At 46.9% G+C, this 16149-nt stretch overlaps 1 protein-coding gene across 2 annotated transcripts in view; it reads left to right on the top strand.

Annotated features, from left to right (window-relative positions):
• Positions 1-16149, top strand: part of LOC120048543 (potassium-transporting ATPase alpha chain 1) — a 30483-nt gene that overhangs the window by 12001 nt on the left and 2333 nt on the right. For both annotated transcript variants that reach the window (XM_038994610.1, XM_038994609.1), the window contains exons 3-20: positions 7922-7997; positions 8718-8814; positions 8953-9063; positions 9186-9245; positions 9379-9582; positions 10311-10424; positions 11083-11217; positions 11884-12001; positions 12536-12804; positions 12887-13195; positions 13308-13442; positions 13617-13809; positions 14193-14368; positions 14533-14669; positions 14894-15044; positions 15240-15408; positions 15581-15735; positions 15825-15948. In XM_038994610.1, coding sequence (XP_038850538.1) covers positions 8803-8814; positions 8953-9063; positions 9186-9245; positions 9379-9582; positions 10311-10424; positions 11083-11217; positions 11884-12001; positions 12536-12804; positions 12887-13195; positions 13308-13442; positions 13617-13809; positions 14193-14368; positions 14533-14669; positions 14894-15044; positions 15240-15408; positions 15581-15735; positions 15825-15948 — 2572 coding nt within the window. In that variant the 5' untranslated portion in view covers positions 7922-7997; positions 8718-8802. The remainder of the gene's footprint in view (positions 1-7921; positions 7998-8717; positions 8815-8952; positions 9064-9185; positions 9246-9378; positions 9583-10310; positions 10425-11082; positions 11218-11883; positions 12002-12535; positions 12805-12886; positions 13196-13307; positions 13443-13616; positions 13810-14192; positions 14369-14532; positions 14670-14893; positions 15045-15239; positions 15409-15580; positions 15736-15824; positions 15949-16149) is intronic.

The raw sequence follows: 16149 nt of genomic DNA, 5'->3' as shown, positions 1-16149 counted from the left end.
AGTTTTTATCCAAGCCATGCAGCTGTTAAGTGATTGGTGTAAGTGTTTTCCAAGCGGTGGGCACTCCACTACCTCTCTGATTTATAAAGTGGAACACATTCCAGCTCCAGCCCACTCTACCCTACTGAGATTAGGACACTAGTGTCCTGTTTGAAAAGCATCTCCATGTTGTTCTAATCGTTCCACCACAATTAGAACAATGAGCCAGAAATGTAACCGGATGTATAAATGTGAAGCATCTGCTTGGCGTTTCCACACACTACCAAATATGATAACGAGAGTGTTAGAGGAATTTTAATTCCTATGTATTCATTAACCTATTCAATTAAAACATTCAGTCTGCACCCAGAATGTGTACGGTTCTGGGGAAGTGAAACAGACGGAGACCAGTTTAAAAATAGTCAGTGACGTTTATTCTGAGAGCTCTCCCCCAATACAACATACATTGGTTTATATATCAAATAACACAGCGTCATAGCGTCCTAAATGTTCCTCCTTCCCTCTGACAAAGACAAAGCTGCTGTTAACCTTTTCTCAATAGGGGGTGCTGTTTTCACTTTGTAAAAATTCCTTCCCAAATTAAACTGCCTCGTACTCAATTCTTGCTCGTACAATATGCATATTATTATTACTATTGGATAGAAAACACTCTCTAGTTTCTAAAACCGTTTGAATTATATCTGTGAGTAAAACAGAACTCAAGTTGGAGCAAACTTCCTGTCAGGAAGTGAGAAATCTGAAATCAGGCAGTCTGTTCTAGGGTCAGTTTATTAATTTGCATGTATTCTATTGGTCGACATGCACTGCATAGGCCTTCCCCTAGATGTCAGCAAGCAGTGAGAATTGGAATGGAGTTGCTAGGCAGATCTGAGGCCATATAAAGGGTCTTGGAACGTGGGGTGCACTCTTTTCAACATTCGCCATGACGCAAGACAGACCTCAGGATGGCGTTCTGGAAAGCTCTCGTTATAGGCCTTAGATATATCCGGCTCTGATTTTATTCGATATAGGTGTTAAAAACGTCATAATGTAGTTATTTTAAACCGAGTTATATCATTTTATATCAGTATATTGCGATTTTCGGAATTTTCTTAGTGCTGCGTTATAGTGAGTTGGGCACGTCTTCGCCACATGGCTAATGTTTACTGCTAATTCCAAAGTTGAAGGCGACAATCTACAACCGAGCAACGATTCTTCTGGACAAAGGACAACTTGCCCAAGATTCTGATGGAAGCTCATCAAAAAGTAAGAACTATTTATGATGTTAATTCGTTGTTCTGTTGAAAAATTTCAAACTACTATTCCGCCATTAATTTCGGTGCGGTCTCGCTTTAACGCACGCTGTATGTCGTAGTAACGTTAATTTAAAAAATCTAACACAGCGGTTGCATTAAGAACTAATGTATCTTTCATTTGCTGTCCAACCTGTATTTTTTTAGTCAAGTTTATGATTAGTTATTGATTAGATTAGGTGCCTCTCCCAAGATTTCTCCCGACATTTTGTTGGCAGCTTGGCTACTATTCTCATTGTATAACCACGATTTGTGCCGCTAAATATGCACATTTTCGAACAAACTCTATATGTATTGTGTAATATGATGTTATAGGACTGTCATCTGAAGAAGTTTGAGAAGGTTAGTGAAAAAATTAATATCTTTTGCTGGTTTATTCGTTATCGCTATTGTTGGCTTGAATCAATGCTGTTGTGTGGTTGGCTATTGTAGTAAGCTAATATAATGCTATATTGTGTTTTCGCTGTAAAACACTTAAAAAATCTGAAATATTGGCTGGATTCACAAGATCTTTGTCTTTCATTTGCTGTACGCTGTGTATTTTTCATAAATGTTTTATGATGAGTATTTAGGTAATTCACGTTGGTCTCTGTAGTTATTCTAGTTGCTTTGGTGAGAGTTGTGATGGTGGCTGCAATGTAAAACTATGATTTATACCTGAAATATGCACATTTTTCTAACAAAACATATGCTATACAATAAATATGTTATCAGACTGTCATCTGAAGTTGTTTCTTGGTTAGTGACTATTTATATCTTTATTTGGTCGAAATTGTGATAGCTACCTATGCAGGAAAAAAATGGTGGGAAAAAAAAGTGGTGTCTTTTGCTATCGTGGTTAGCTAATAGAAATCCATATTGTGTCTTCCCTGTAAAACATTTTAAAAATCAGAAATGATGGCTGGATTCACAAGATGTGTATCTTTCATCTGGTGTCTTGGACTTGTGATTTCATGATATTTAGATGCTAGTATTTACTTGTGGCGCTATGCTAGGCTATGCTAGTCAGCTTTTTTACTGATGAGGGTGCTCCCGGATCCGGGATTGTGACCAAGTAGAAGTTCAATTCCATTCCAACACATACATATGGCTTATTGTATGCTACCACATGTTGCACACTCTGCTGCAAGCCTACGGTTTCTCCCCTCCCTGCGTGGGGAGACTTACTTCCTGTTATTAGTTTCACAGTGGCCACAACTTCTTTGTCACAATGTGTCTTTTAACACTTTCTCTTTGTCAATGTAGAAACATGCATTTATCAGACAGGGTAGAATTCTGGTAGTTACAATTCTGCATTAAATGTAACAATTCTGCATTAAATGTATACATTATTTAGTCATTATTCATAAAATTACCATAACAGAGAGGAAGCCCAGTGGCCAGCAGTGGGATCAGATGGAGTGAGATGGATTTTTGCTTACATTTTGCACATAATCTCGTCGATGAACAGCAGCGGCGTGTGGATTACATCACTGGGGAAGCCCCCCCCCACCCCCCCCCCACCAGAAAAACAAACATATTACAACCTATGTGTTGTGATAATTGCATTGTTTGCTCTATAACCTGTTAATTCATATGCCGTGCGACTGTGATATAAAGGCCTAAAGGGCGAGACAATAAGAAGCACAGTGGCAGAATAAATTCAACCACACCTTTGTTTTATCATAGCAACCTCCGTCCAGTGAAGTCCACAAAGAATATTGCATGTGACAGACAGTTACATGACCTAGAGCATGGTCAAGCAAGTTAATGTGTCTGACATTTTCGAACCACTAAACAACTATTGATTTAGAACCACAGAGTTACCATAAGTCGTAAAGAAAACAGGAGCTGCCTCCACTATTCCAGCTCCATTTCAACTTCAACATTTCAACATCATCAAATCACCTCTGCTTAGTCTAATACAGTGACAACTAAAAGATACCAAAAACAATTTAGATCAATCAAGGGAAGCTAAATATGATGTGGCTGTCTATGGTTCTGATTTCTGTGTGCGTGCGCGTTCGTGCAAGCATGTTGACTCACCCTACTTGTAGAAAAACGCCAATGCCATCCTCCTCTCATGTTGACGAAACGATCTATCACTCTGTCATACAGTACACGCTTTCATTTTTTGTTGTCCTAGGCTACCTGGCTAAAATGCTTGCTTGCTGGCCTAATTTCCATTCATGGGCAACGTTAGCTAGTTAACATTAGCCTTCTACAACTAGCTACATATTGAACTTCCATCCTCTCGGGCCAGGGGCACAACAATGTATGAACTAATGGTTGGATCAGAGTTGCTGTTATAATCATTGGCCAGCATGGAGAATTAAGTTAAACCACAAGTCCACATCCCTATCTCCATCAATGGCTAATTTAGGAAAGGGCCCAATTTAGCTAGCTAGCTAGCCTCCGGAGGACAACAACACAACCAGATGCAACAATTCAAGTTTTTCTGTCAATGACGTATGCTCTCAATGGGATTTGATAGGAGTGACGGCAAAATCCAAACTGGCTTCCATTCACAGTTGAGCTCGCTGTAACGGTCGTCTTTCGTTGAGAGAGTGGACCAAGACGCAGCGGGTGCTGAATACATAATGATTTATTTAAAGACGAAGACGAACACGAAAAACACTTGGAAAACAACAAAACGACGTAGACAGACCTGAACATGTGAACTTACATAAACACGAAGAACGCACGAACAGGTACAGACTACAAACAAACGCTACAGTCCCGTGTGGTACGAACATACATACAGACACGGAAGACAATCACCCACAAACAAACAGTGAGAACAGCCTACCTTAATATGGTTCTCAATCAGAGGAAACGTCAAACACCTGCCTCTAATTGAGAACCATATCAGGCAACACATTAAACCCAACATAGAAACACAATACATAGAATGCCCACCCCAACTCACGCCCTGACCAACTAAACACATACAAAAACAAGAGAAAACAGGTCAGGAACGTAACATAACCCCCCCCCCCCCTCAAGGTGCGAACTCCGGGCGCACCACCAAAAGTCTAGGGGAGGGTCTGGGTGGGAATCTGTCCACGGTGGCGGCTCAGGCTCTGGGCGTGGTCCCCATCCCACCATAGTCAATCCCCGCTTTTGTAGCCTCCTCCCAATGACCACCCTCCAAATTAACCCCACTGGACTAAGGGGCAGCACCGGACTGAGGGACGGCAGCTCCGGACTGAGGGACGGCAGCTCCGGACTGAGGGACGGCAGCTCCGGACTGAGGGACGGCAGCTCCGGACTGAGGGACGGCAGCTCCGGACTGAGGGACGGCAGCTCCGGACTGAGGGACGGCTGGCTGACGGCTCTGGCTGGTCATGGCTGGCTGACGGCTCTGGCTGGTCATGGTTGGCTGACGGCTCTGGCTGGCTGACGGCTCTGGCTGGCTGACGGCTCTGGCTGCTCATGGCTGGCTGACGGCTCTGGCTGCTCATGGCTGGCTGACGGCTCTGGCTGCTCATGGCTGGCTGACGGCTCTGGCTGCTCATGGCTGGCTGACGGCTCTGGCTGCTCATGGCTGGCTGACGGCTCTGGCTGCTCATGGCTGGCTGACGGCTCTGGCTGCTCATGGCTGGCTGACGGCTCTGGCTGCTCATGGCTGGCTGACGGCTCTGGCTGGCTGACGGCTCTGGCTGGTCATGGCTGGCTGACGGCTCTGGCTGCTCATGGCTGGCTGACGGCTCTGGCTGGCTGACGGCTCTGGCTGGCTGACGGCTCTGGCTGCTCATGGCTGGCTGACGGCTCTGGCTGCTCATGGCTGGCTGACGGCTCTGGCTGCTCATGGCTGGCTGACGGCTCTGGCTGCTCATGGCTGGCTGACGGCTCTGGCTGCTCATGGCTGGCTGACGGCTCTGGCTGCTCATGGCTGGCTGGCGGCTCTGGCTGCTCATGGCTGGCTGGCAGAAGGCTCTGGCTGCTCATGGCTGTCTGACGGAAGGCTCTGGCTGCTCATGGCTGTCTGACGGAAGGCTCTGGCTGCTCATGGCTGTCTGACGGAAGGCTCTGGCTGCTCATGGCTGTCTGACGGAAGGCTCTGGCTGCTCATGGCTGTCTGACAGAAGGCTCTGGCTGCTCATGGCTGTCTGACGGAAGGCTCTGGCGGCTCATGGCTGTCTGACGGAAGGCTCTGGCGGCTCATGGCTGTCTGGCGGACGGCTCTGGCGGCTCATGGCTGTCTGGCGGACGGCTCTGGCGGCTCATGGCTGTCTGGCGGACGGCTCTGGCGGCTCATGGCTGTCTGGCGGACGGCTCTGGCGGCTCAGGGCAGACGGGCGGCTCTGAAGGCTCAGGGCAGACGGGCGGCTCTGAAGGCTCAGGGCAGACGGGCGGCTCTGAAGGCTCAGGGCAGACGGGCGGCTCTGAAGGCTCAGGGCAGACGGGCAGTTCAGGCGGCGCTTGGCAGACGGACAGCTCAGACGGCGTTGGGCAGACGGGCAGTTCAGGCGCCGCTGGGCAGATGGCAGACTCTGGCCAGCTGAGGCGCACTGTAGGCCTGGTGCGTGGTGCCGGAACTGGTGGTACCGGGCTGGGGACACGCACCTGAAGGCTAGTGCGGGGAGAAGGAACAGGGCATACTGGACCCTGGAGACGCACATTAGGCCTAGTGCGTGGTGCCGGAACTGGTGGTACCGGGCTGGGGACACGCATCTCAGGGCTAGTGCGGGGAGAAGGAACAGGGCATACTGGACCCTGGAGACGCACATTAGGCCTAGTGCGTGGTGCCGGAACTGGTGGTACCGGGCTGGGGACACGCATCTCAGAGAGAGTGCGGGGAGAAGGAACAGGGCATACTGGACCCTGGAGACGCACATTAGGCCTAGTGCGTGGTGCCGGAACTGGTGGTACCGGGCTGGGGACACGCATCTCAGGGCTAGTGCGGGGAGCAGCAACAGGATGCACAGGAGGCTTGGTGCGTGGTGTAGGCACTGGTGGTAATAGGCTGGAGACACGCACCACAGGGCTAGTGCGTGGAGGAGGAACAGGGCTCTGGAGACGCACAGGAAGCCTGGTGCGTGGTGTAGGCACTGGTGGTACTGGGCTGGGGCGGGGAGGTGGCACCGGAAATACCGGACCGTGCAGGCGTACTGGCTCCCTTGAGCACTGAGCCTGCCCAACCTTACCTGGTTGTATGCTCCCCGTAGCCCGACCAGTGTGGGGAGGTGGAATAACCCGCACTGGGCTGTGTAGGCGAACCGGGGACACCATGCGTAAGGCTGGTGCCATGTATGCCGGCCCGAGGAGACGCACTGGAGACCAGATGCGTTGAGCCGGCTTCATGGCACCTGGCTCAATGCCCAGTCTAGCCCTGCCAGTGCGGGGAGGTGGAATAACCCGCACCGGGCTATGCACACGTACAGGAGACACCATGCGCTCTACTGCGTAACACGGTGTCTGCCCGTACTCTCGCTCTCCACGGTAAGCTCGGGGAGTTGGCGCAGGTCTCCTACCTGACTTCGCCATACTCCCTTGTAGCCCCCCCCCCCCCCCCAAGAAATTTTTGGGCTTGACTCACAGGCTTCCGTGCTAGTCGCGTACCCTCATAACGCCGGTTCCTCTCTCCGGTTGCCTCTGCTCTCCTAATCGCCTCCAGCTGTTCCCATGGGAGGCGATCCTTTCCAGCCAGGATCTCCTCCCATGTGTAGCAACCCTTGCCGTCCAAAACATCCTCCCATGTCCATTCCTCCCTCGTGCGCTGTTGCTTTCTCCCGTTACACCGCTGCTTGATCCTTTGTTGGTGGGTGATTCTGTAACGGTCGTCTTTCGGTGAATGAGCGGACCAAGACGCAGCGGGTGCTGAATACATAATGATTTATTTAAAGACGAAGACGAACACGAAAAACACTTGGAAAATTACAAAACGACGTAGACAGACCTGAACATGTGAACTTACATAAACACGAAGAACGCACGAACAGGTACAGACTACAAACAAACGCTACAGTCCCGTGTGGTACGAACATACATACAGACACGGAAGACAATCACCCACAAACAAACAGTGAGAACAGCCTACCTTAATATGGTTCTCAATCAGAAGAAACGTCAAACACCTGCCTCTAATTGAGAACCATATCAGGCAACACATTACACCCAACATAGAAACACAATACATAGAATGCCCACCCCAACTCACGCCCTGACCAACTAAACACATACAAAAACAAGAGAAAACAGGTCAGGAACGTGACACTCGCTCAGTTTAGCTCAATGCTGGTTGGCACATTTTTTTTCTTATCTGGTCTATCGCTTTTAAAATATATATATTTGAAATGTAACCTTTATTTAACTAGGCAAGTCATGGGTTAGACTTTGGTTAGTTATAAAAATCACCTGTTCAGGGTGCTTACAATACATGCCTTACAAACATGATGGAAAATTATTGATAAATTGGCAGATGATAGAATTCACTGTTGGATGGATGTTGCCGGTGAAGAAACATTATTTCACTTAATTCAATAAGAGTTATAATAGGCATTGTGGTAGTTCAATAACAGTAATAAAAGTATTACGCCAGTTCATCTCCCGCCCACTGGTGTCTTTGTGATGGGAACATGGAGCAGTACATAAGAGGTTGTGAGTGTCAATTCGTTTTTAATGTTCAATTGTCCTTTCCTTATAAGGGCAGATGACACAGCAGTGATGCCAATGTGGAGTGTGTCACCATCACACCTTTTAGCGGTCTGAGGCACAAATACTGTAAGTATTTACACACTCTCCCACTGATAAGGTGTTCTCACATTGGCCCCTAAACAGGAAATGTAGAAAAAAAGTCTCAATTTCTAATCGCTTACTGGCCTGGCATGACCATACCACTGTATTTTATTTGAGTTGACCACTACAGTTTTTTACACTGATATACACTGTAAGTTAGGCCCTCCTGAGGGCAGATAATGAACTATAATATATACAAGGCATTTGAATCTACTTCTCACTAGATGTGTTTCATCCAATTCATGTCTTCTATATCTGTACCAGTCATTGAATGGGATGAACCAGTCATTGTCTCAGTGTCAATGTATCAGTCAATTAATGTGTATCTGAGTAGAGAAGAAAATCACCCTTGATGTAATACAGATTTGTCCTATCACAAGTTAAAGAAGTAGTTGTGACTTTGGAACGGCATTGACCTTCTTGATAGCTTTACAGTTAATCAGGGAACGTAAAAACTTGTGTATTCTGATAAGACAGGTACAAGCCCTACACACAAGGCCAATGGCACTGATATGAAAGAGCCACCAATGTGGGTAGGGGACGCTTTGCCATTCACCTTAATAGGGGTGACATTGGCTACACTTAAAATGGCACTGCCATTTTGGGGCGGGTAGAGAAGGTGAAGGTGGTGCGGTAGTATATAAAGCTGAGCCAACAGTCTGGTCCTGCTCTGGTTGGTGATTTTACTCTGAGGAACATCCCTAGTGAGGATATAAAAGACGCTTCTAAGATTTCGGGGGGAAAGAGGACTGAGCGTTGGACTTCAATTGATTTGGGCAGGCCCTCCACCATGAGTAAAGGGGTAGGTGACCCATTTATGTGATTAATCAAAGCTCCAATCAAATTGTCATGAATTAAATTTGATTTTCATTCAATGATCAAGGATATTGTATATTCACCCCTAGCAAGATGATACAGGATGTCACCTCTTTGTCTCCAGGACTCTTACGACATGTTTGAGATGAATGGAGAAGTGGATGTCAAGATGAAGAAAAAGAAGAAGATAAAGAAAAAGGATAGGCTAGAGGGCATGAAGAAGGAGATGGACATTGTGAGTGTGATTCACAAGACCAGAAGGAGAGAGCGCTGGAGAGAATATGCCAAATTAAATTAAATGGGACAGAATTGCATCATAAATACATTGTAGCTTTAACAGTCTGTCAATCTTTACAGGACGACCACGAGATCACAATAGAAGAGCTAGAGATGAGGTATACCACCAGTGTTACCAAGGTAACCATGCTACCATGGGGTTTCTGTCCGTCTGTCTGTGTGATGAAACAGACTGCTGCTAATATAGAGTAAATCTCTCCCTCTTTCCCTCTCTCTCACTCGCTCCCCCCTCCTCCCCCTTAAATCCCCTCAGGGCCTGACGTCCAGCAAAGCAGCGGAGGTTCTGGAGCGGGACGGCCCCAACGAACTGCTGCCCCCCAAAGGGACCCCAGAGTACGTCAAGTTTGCCCGTCAGCTGGCCGGAGGGCTGCAGTGTCTGATGTGGGTGGCAGCCGTCATCTGCTTCATTGCTTTCGGCATCGAGTTCTCCAGGGGAACCCTCGGCTGCTTTGACGATGTGAGGAGGATGGGGCGGGGAGAGAAAAAGGGGGAGGAGAGAGGAAGGGTAGGAGGAGGTGGAGGAAGAGGTGGAGTACGAGACTGTAGTGCAGGAATGTTGAACAATATTAGAATAGTGAGGAAGGGATTGTTGACAGATGGATAAGGAGAGAGTTGAAGCGTTTGCAAAAGTTACACTGGGAGGCTAAAGATACACTGGGAGGGTGAAGGAGAGGCTAAAGTTACACTGGGAGGGTGAAGGAGAGGCTAAAGTTACACTGGGAGGGTGAAGGAAAGGCTAAAGTTACACTGGGAGGGTGAAGGAAAGGCTAAAGTTGCACTGGGAGGGTGAAGGAAAGGCTAAAGTTGCACTGGGAGGGTGAAGGAAAGGCTAAAGTTGCACTGGGAGGGTGAAGGAAAGGCTAAAGTTGCACTGGGAGGGTGAAGGAAAGGCTAAAGTTGCACTGGGAGGGTGAAGGAAAGGCTAAAGTTGCACTGGGAGGGTGAAGGAAAGGCTAAAGTTACACTAGGAGGGTGAAGGAAAGGCTAAAGTTACACTGGGAGGGTGAAGGAAAGGCTAAAGTTACACTGGGAGGGTGAAGGAAAGGCTAAAGTTGCACTAGGAGGCTGAAGGAGAAAATACTGTATGTGAAGAAAGGGGAATACATACGATAATAACATGTATTACAGCGTCAACATATTGTGTTTGTTTCATCACTATTTCTCTGTGACCACACATGTCTACAGCTGTACCTCGCCATCACTCTGATTACTGTTGTTGTGGTGACTGGCTGCTTCGGTTACTACCAAGAGTTTAAGAGCACCAACATCATCGCCAGCTTCAAAAATCTAGTTCCACAGGTAAAGATATGGAAATACATTATAACTAAAGAAATACATTATAACTAAGGAAATACATTATAACTAAGGAAATACATTATAACTAAGGAAATACATTATAACTAAGGAAATACATTATAACTAAGAAAATACATTATAACTAGAGAAATACATCATAACTAGAGAAATACATCATTACTAAGGAAATACATTATAACTCAGGAAATACATTATAACTAAGGAAATACATTATAACTGGAGAAATACATTATAACTGGAGAAATACATTATAACTAGAGAAATACATTATAACTAGAGAAATACAATATAACTAAGAGAATACATTATAACTAAGGAAATACATTACAACTAAGGAAATACATTATAACTAGAGAATACATTACAACTAAGGAAATACATTATAACTAAGGAAATACATTATAACTAGAGCCATGAGTGTTTCCTGAAGATGTTACCAGACCAGGAAACACTCCTGGCCCTAAATACCCATACAACAGTTACTTTGTTATTGTAAGAAACTGTTTACTTTCATGACAAAACTATTCCTTTCATCAACACAGATCATAATCCACTCACTACAGCACTGATCCAAGGCAGTCAGTCCATCAATCAATCATTGAAATACAGGGATTTGGTATAACCATCTATCTCTTTCTAGCAAGCCCTGGTGATCCGTGACGGGCAGAAGAACCAGATCAATGCCATGGACCTGGTGGTGGGAGACCTGGTGGAGATCAAGGGTGGTGACCGCGTGCCTGCTGACATCCGCATCATCTTTGCCCAGGGCTGTAAGGTAGGTACACTAGGCCACCAGTTCCCATTATAGACCACTAACACACTTTCAACCCAGAAGTAATGGCTAAGGGTGTTGATGCAGGTTGAGCAGGAATGTGAACATAGAGCTAGGATTCAGGTTAGGATTAGTGTTAGGGTTATAGTTAGAGTTGGGTTTGAAGCTAGGATTATGGTTGATCCGGGATGTGGACATGAAGCCAGGGTTAGGGTTAGGGTTGACTCGGGGTGTGGACATGAAGCTAGGGTTAGGGTTAGGTTTAAGGTTGACCCGGGGTGTTGGCATGAAGCTAGGGTTAGGTTTAAGGTTGACCCGGGGTGTTGGCATGAAGCTAGGGTTAGGGTTAGGTTTAAGGTTGACCCGGAGTGTTGGCATGAAGCTAGGGTTAGGGTTAGGTTTAAGGTTGACCCGGGGTGTTGGCATGAAGCTAGGGTTAGGGCTAGGTTTAAGGTTGACCCGGAGTGTTGGCATGAAGCTAGGGTTAGGTTTAAGGTTGACCCGGGGTGTTGGCATGAAGCTAGGGTTAGGGCTAGGTTTAAGGTTGACCCGGGGTGTGGACATGAAGCCAGGGTTAGGGTTAGGTTATGCAGAAGACCCGGGTTTGAACCCTGGTTGGTTTCATATGTTATAACCCTGTCAGTTCCTTGATCTCATCATCCTCTCCAGGTGGATAACTCATCCCTGACAGGAGAGTCAGAGCCCCAGAGCAAAACCCCGGAGTGTACCCACGAGAACCCCCTAGAGACCAAGAACATCGCCTTCTTCTCCACCACCTGCCTGGAAGGTAGACACATCACAGGAGGCTGCTGAGGGGAGGACGGCTCATAATAATGTCTGGAGTAGAGTAAATGGAATGGCATCAAACACATGGAAACAATGTGTTTGAGTTAGACACCATTCCATTTATTCCGGACGATGAGCCCGTCCTCCCCAATTAAGGTGCCACCAATCTATGCTACACACACACACACACACACACACACTGCCACCACTGCCTGAAAGGTACTACAGAGACACCAGAGGAGGTTGGTGGGAGGAGCTATAGGAAGATGGGCTCATTTTAATGGCTGAAATGGAAAAAATGGAACGGAGTCAAGCATGTTGCTCCCATGTGTTTGATGTGTTTGGTAGTATTGGTATCATTCCATTGATTCCACCACCAGCCTCCTTTGACAGACACACAACCCTTATTAAATCACACACAGAAAAGATTCACACAGAAACACTTACACTCATAACAGTAAAAATTTGCAAAAACATCAACATTACACTCATAATGTAATCTAAAATCCCCTTTCCTCTGCTTGGCCCCTACCAGGAGTGGCCACAGGAACGGTCATCAACACGGGTGACCGCACCATCATTGGCCGCATTGCCAGCTTGGCGTCAGGCGTAGGCAATGAGAAGACGCCAATTGCCATAGAGATTGAGCACTTTGTTGACATCATTGCTGGGCTGGCCATCTTCTTTGGCTTCACCTTCTTCGTGGTGGCCATGTTTATCGGCTATGCCTTCCTGGAGGCTATGATCTTCTTCATGGCCATCGTGGTGGCCTATGTACCTGAGGGGCTGCTGGCTACTGTCACTGTGAGTCAACACTGAGGCTCTGGTCTGTCTAGGCCTATATCAAGTTGGTTATTAACAGTTTTCATCAACCATCTCCCTCCAGGTGTGTCTGTCGCTGACGGCCAAGCGTCTGGCCAGGAAGAACTGTGTGGTGAAGAACCTGGAGGCTGTGGAGACCCTGGGCTCCACCTCGGTCATCTGCTCTGACAAGACGGGCACTCTGACCCAGAACAGGATGACCGTGGCCCACCTGTGGTTCGACAATGTGATCCATGCCGCAGACACCACAGAGGACCAATCAGGTCAGAGCTTTGACCAATCATCCGAGACATGGCGATCGTTGGCAAGAGTGGCAGGACTCTGTAACCGGGCCATCTTCAAACCCAACCAGGAGTCTCTGCCTATTCCTAGGGTGAGCTGATAGACACTAGCCTCAACAGACACATTAATTCACAGACACAGCATCAATGAAAACTATATGATTTATGAGTTACCTTTTTTTCCAATGTACCTATGTGCAACAGAGAATAGTGGTGGGCGACGCCTCAGAGACGGCTCTGCTGAAGTTCACTGAGCTGGCCATAGGGAACATGATGGAATACAGGGAACGCTTCAAAAAGGTTGTTGAAGTACCATTCAACTCCACCAACAAGTTCCAGGTAAGAGGCCTGATTTTCTGATCTGATTTCAAGTCAGTCTGTTGAAAGTGTGTTATATAATCTACAGTATGTTGTATAGGTGTATCATGTGAATATTAGACATACTTTAATGGCATTACCAGAATGAGCTATTTGTGTTTGAATCGTACTCTGTCTCCCCCCGGTGGCGAGTAGCTGTCAGTGCATGAGTTGGAAGACCCCATGGACCTGCGCTACCTGCTGGTGATGAAGGGGGCGCCAGAGAGGATCTTGGAGCGCTGCTCCACCATCCTGATCAAGGGCCAGGAGATGCCCCTGGATGAACAGTGGAGAGAGGCCTTCCAGACCGCATACATGGATTTGGGGAGCCTGGGGGAGAGAGTGCTGGGTAAGGGACAGTGTTCTTTTTCGGCATCAGACCTGCCAAATATTTTGTGTTTAATAGGTTAAATGACACATTCTGTTAACATCTGACTGCAGAGTGATCTGTTCTTGCAATTTGTAGTCTATGACATTTCAGATTTAGATATGATAATTTATCACAACGTAGTTTATCACGATGTGAATTACTTTTCTAAGTAACTTTAGTTAAGTAAACTAAGTTTTTCTTAATGGTGGCTTTTGTGTAGCTTAACTTCTTCCAGTGTGAATTAATTTGTAGCTTGGTAACCAATATTTTCAGAGTAGCTTCCCCAACACTTAATGGTATCTCTTCTTTAGGCCCATAAATACCCACTAACCCCTCCAATCTGTCCAAACATTTGTCTCCAGGTTTTTGTCACATCTATCTGAATGAGAATGAGTTTCCTCGTGGTTACAAGTTTGACTCTGATGAGATGAACTTCACCACGTCTGGTTTGTGTTTCGCTGGACTCATCTCCATGATCGACCCGCCACGCGCCACTGTGCCTGACGCTGTCATGAAGTGCCGCACGGCTGGAATAAGGGTACGAGGGTAAAATGGGGGAGAGATGGGGCAAAGGAGAAAGACAGAAAGAGAAAAAAGGAGAGTTAGAACATAGATGTAACATACAATGTAACAGGCCATCACAGTCTCCCTCATTGTGTCACGTCAATCAACATCAACTCCTTCCACTGTGACCTCCCTCAGGTAGTCATGGTGACAGGCGACCACCCGATCACGGCCAGAGCCATCGCTGCCAACGTTGGCATCATCACAGAGGGCAGTGAGACAGTAGAGGACATCGCTACCAGGAAACGCATCCCAGTGGAGCAGGTCAACAGGAGGTGGGTCTTGTTCCCCAACACCAACACGGTCTGGCAGGGTTAGGACTCTGACTCTCACTGTGGTTGATCAATCTCCTGTGACAGATTTGACTATTTATACAGAGTGTGTATATCAAGTAAGAAGGAGTGAGAACTCCTAATACTTCCTGGAGATAATAACGCCCTGTCAGTGGATTTGACCAGTCTATTCTATCATATTCTAATCTATTCTATGTGGTCTTCAGGGATGCCCGTGCCTGTGTGATAAGTGGTGGTCAGCTGAAGGACATGAGCAGTGAAGAGCTGGACGAAGCGTTGAGGAGTCACCCTGAAATGGTGTTCGCCCGCACCTCCCCCCAGCAGAAACTCATCATTGTGGAGAGCTGTCAGCGCCTGGTGAGCCCCCCCCCCCCCCACCACCACCACACACACACACACACACACACATACACATACATACCAAGTCGTTAGTCACACTGCATTCCAGAGGTTTTTGGTTTGGCTTACCCTTCTTTTTTGTCATGTTATCTCTCTCAAACCCTCTCCTACCCTCTCTTTCTGTCTCATTCTCTCACTTTCTCTCTCACTAAGGGCTCCATTGTGGCTGTGACAGGCGATGGGGTGAACGACTCCCCTGCATTGAAAAAGGCAGACATCGGTATTGCCATGGGCATAGCTGGCTCCGATGCAGCTAAGAATGCAGCTGACATGATTCTGCTGGATGACAACTTTGCCTCCATCGTCACAGGGGTGGAGCAGGGTGAGTGAGAGTGTCTTAGCAAATCACAAAACACAACAACAGCCATTTTTACAGGCTGATTACATTTGAAATGTATCCTGTGAACCAATATTTGGTTTCACAAAGTTAAGCCTTCATGATACTAAGTAATACTGATATTGAGGGATTGATTTCGACCATATCTGACACCCAGGCCGTCTGATCTTTGACAACCTGAAGAAGTCCATTGCGTACACACTGACCAAGAACATTCCGGAGCTCACACCCTACCTCATCTACATCACTGTCAGTGTTCCTCTGCCATTGGGCTGCATCACCATCCTCATGATCGAGCTGGCCACTGACATTGTGAGTCTTCTCCTCTTCCTCACCCCTCATCTCCCTGCACTATAAGACCATTCTAGAATGATGCCGATTATCCTTCTTCTATCCTACAGTTTCCCTCTGTGTCTCTGGCCTATGAGAAGGCAGAGAGTGATATTATGCATCTGAAACCCAGGAACCCGCGTAAGGATAGGTTGGTGAACGAATCTCTGGCTGCCTACTCCTACTTCCAGATTGGTGAGGGTTCATGTCTGTTCTTGTAGTATGTAAATGTATGAAAAAGGCCTTGTTTTTTCACTAGGTCCTTTGAGACCGATTGATCCTTGAAGCTGAATGATTTATTGACCAATATTCAAGGTGATAACCTACAAATAGTCTATTAGTACATATTTCATGTTCAATTTTCTCCTCCCTCCCTCTCTTTTGGTTTAACTCTCC

This window comes from Salvelinus namaycush, chromosome 5 (assembly GCF_016432855.1).
Source record: "Salvelinus namaycush isolate Seneca chromosome 5, SaNama_1.0, whole genome shotgun sequence".
Lineage (NCBI taxonomy): Eukaryota > Metazoa > Chordata > Actinopteri > Salmoniformes > Salmonidae > Salvelinus > Salvelinus namaycush.
The sequence above is the reverse complement of the archived record's forward strand: the minus strand, read 5'-3'. Positions and strand labels throughout refer to the sequence as shown.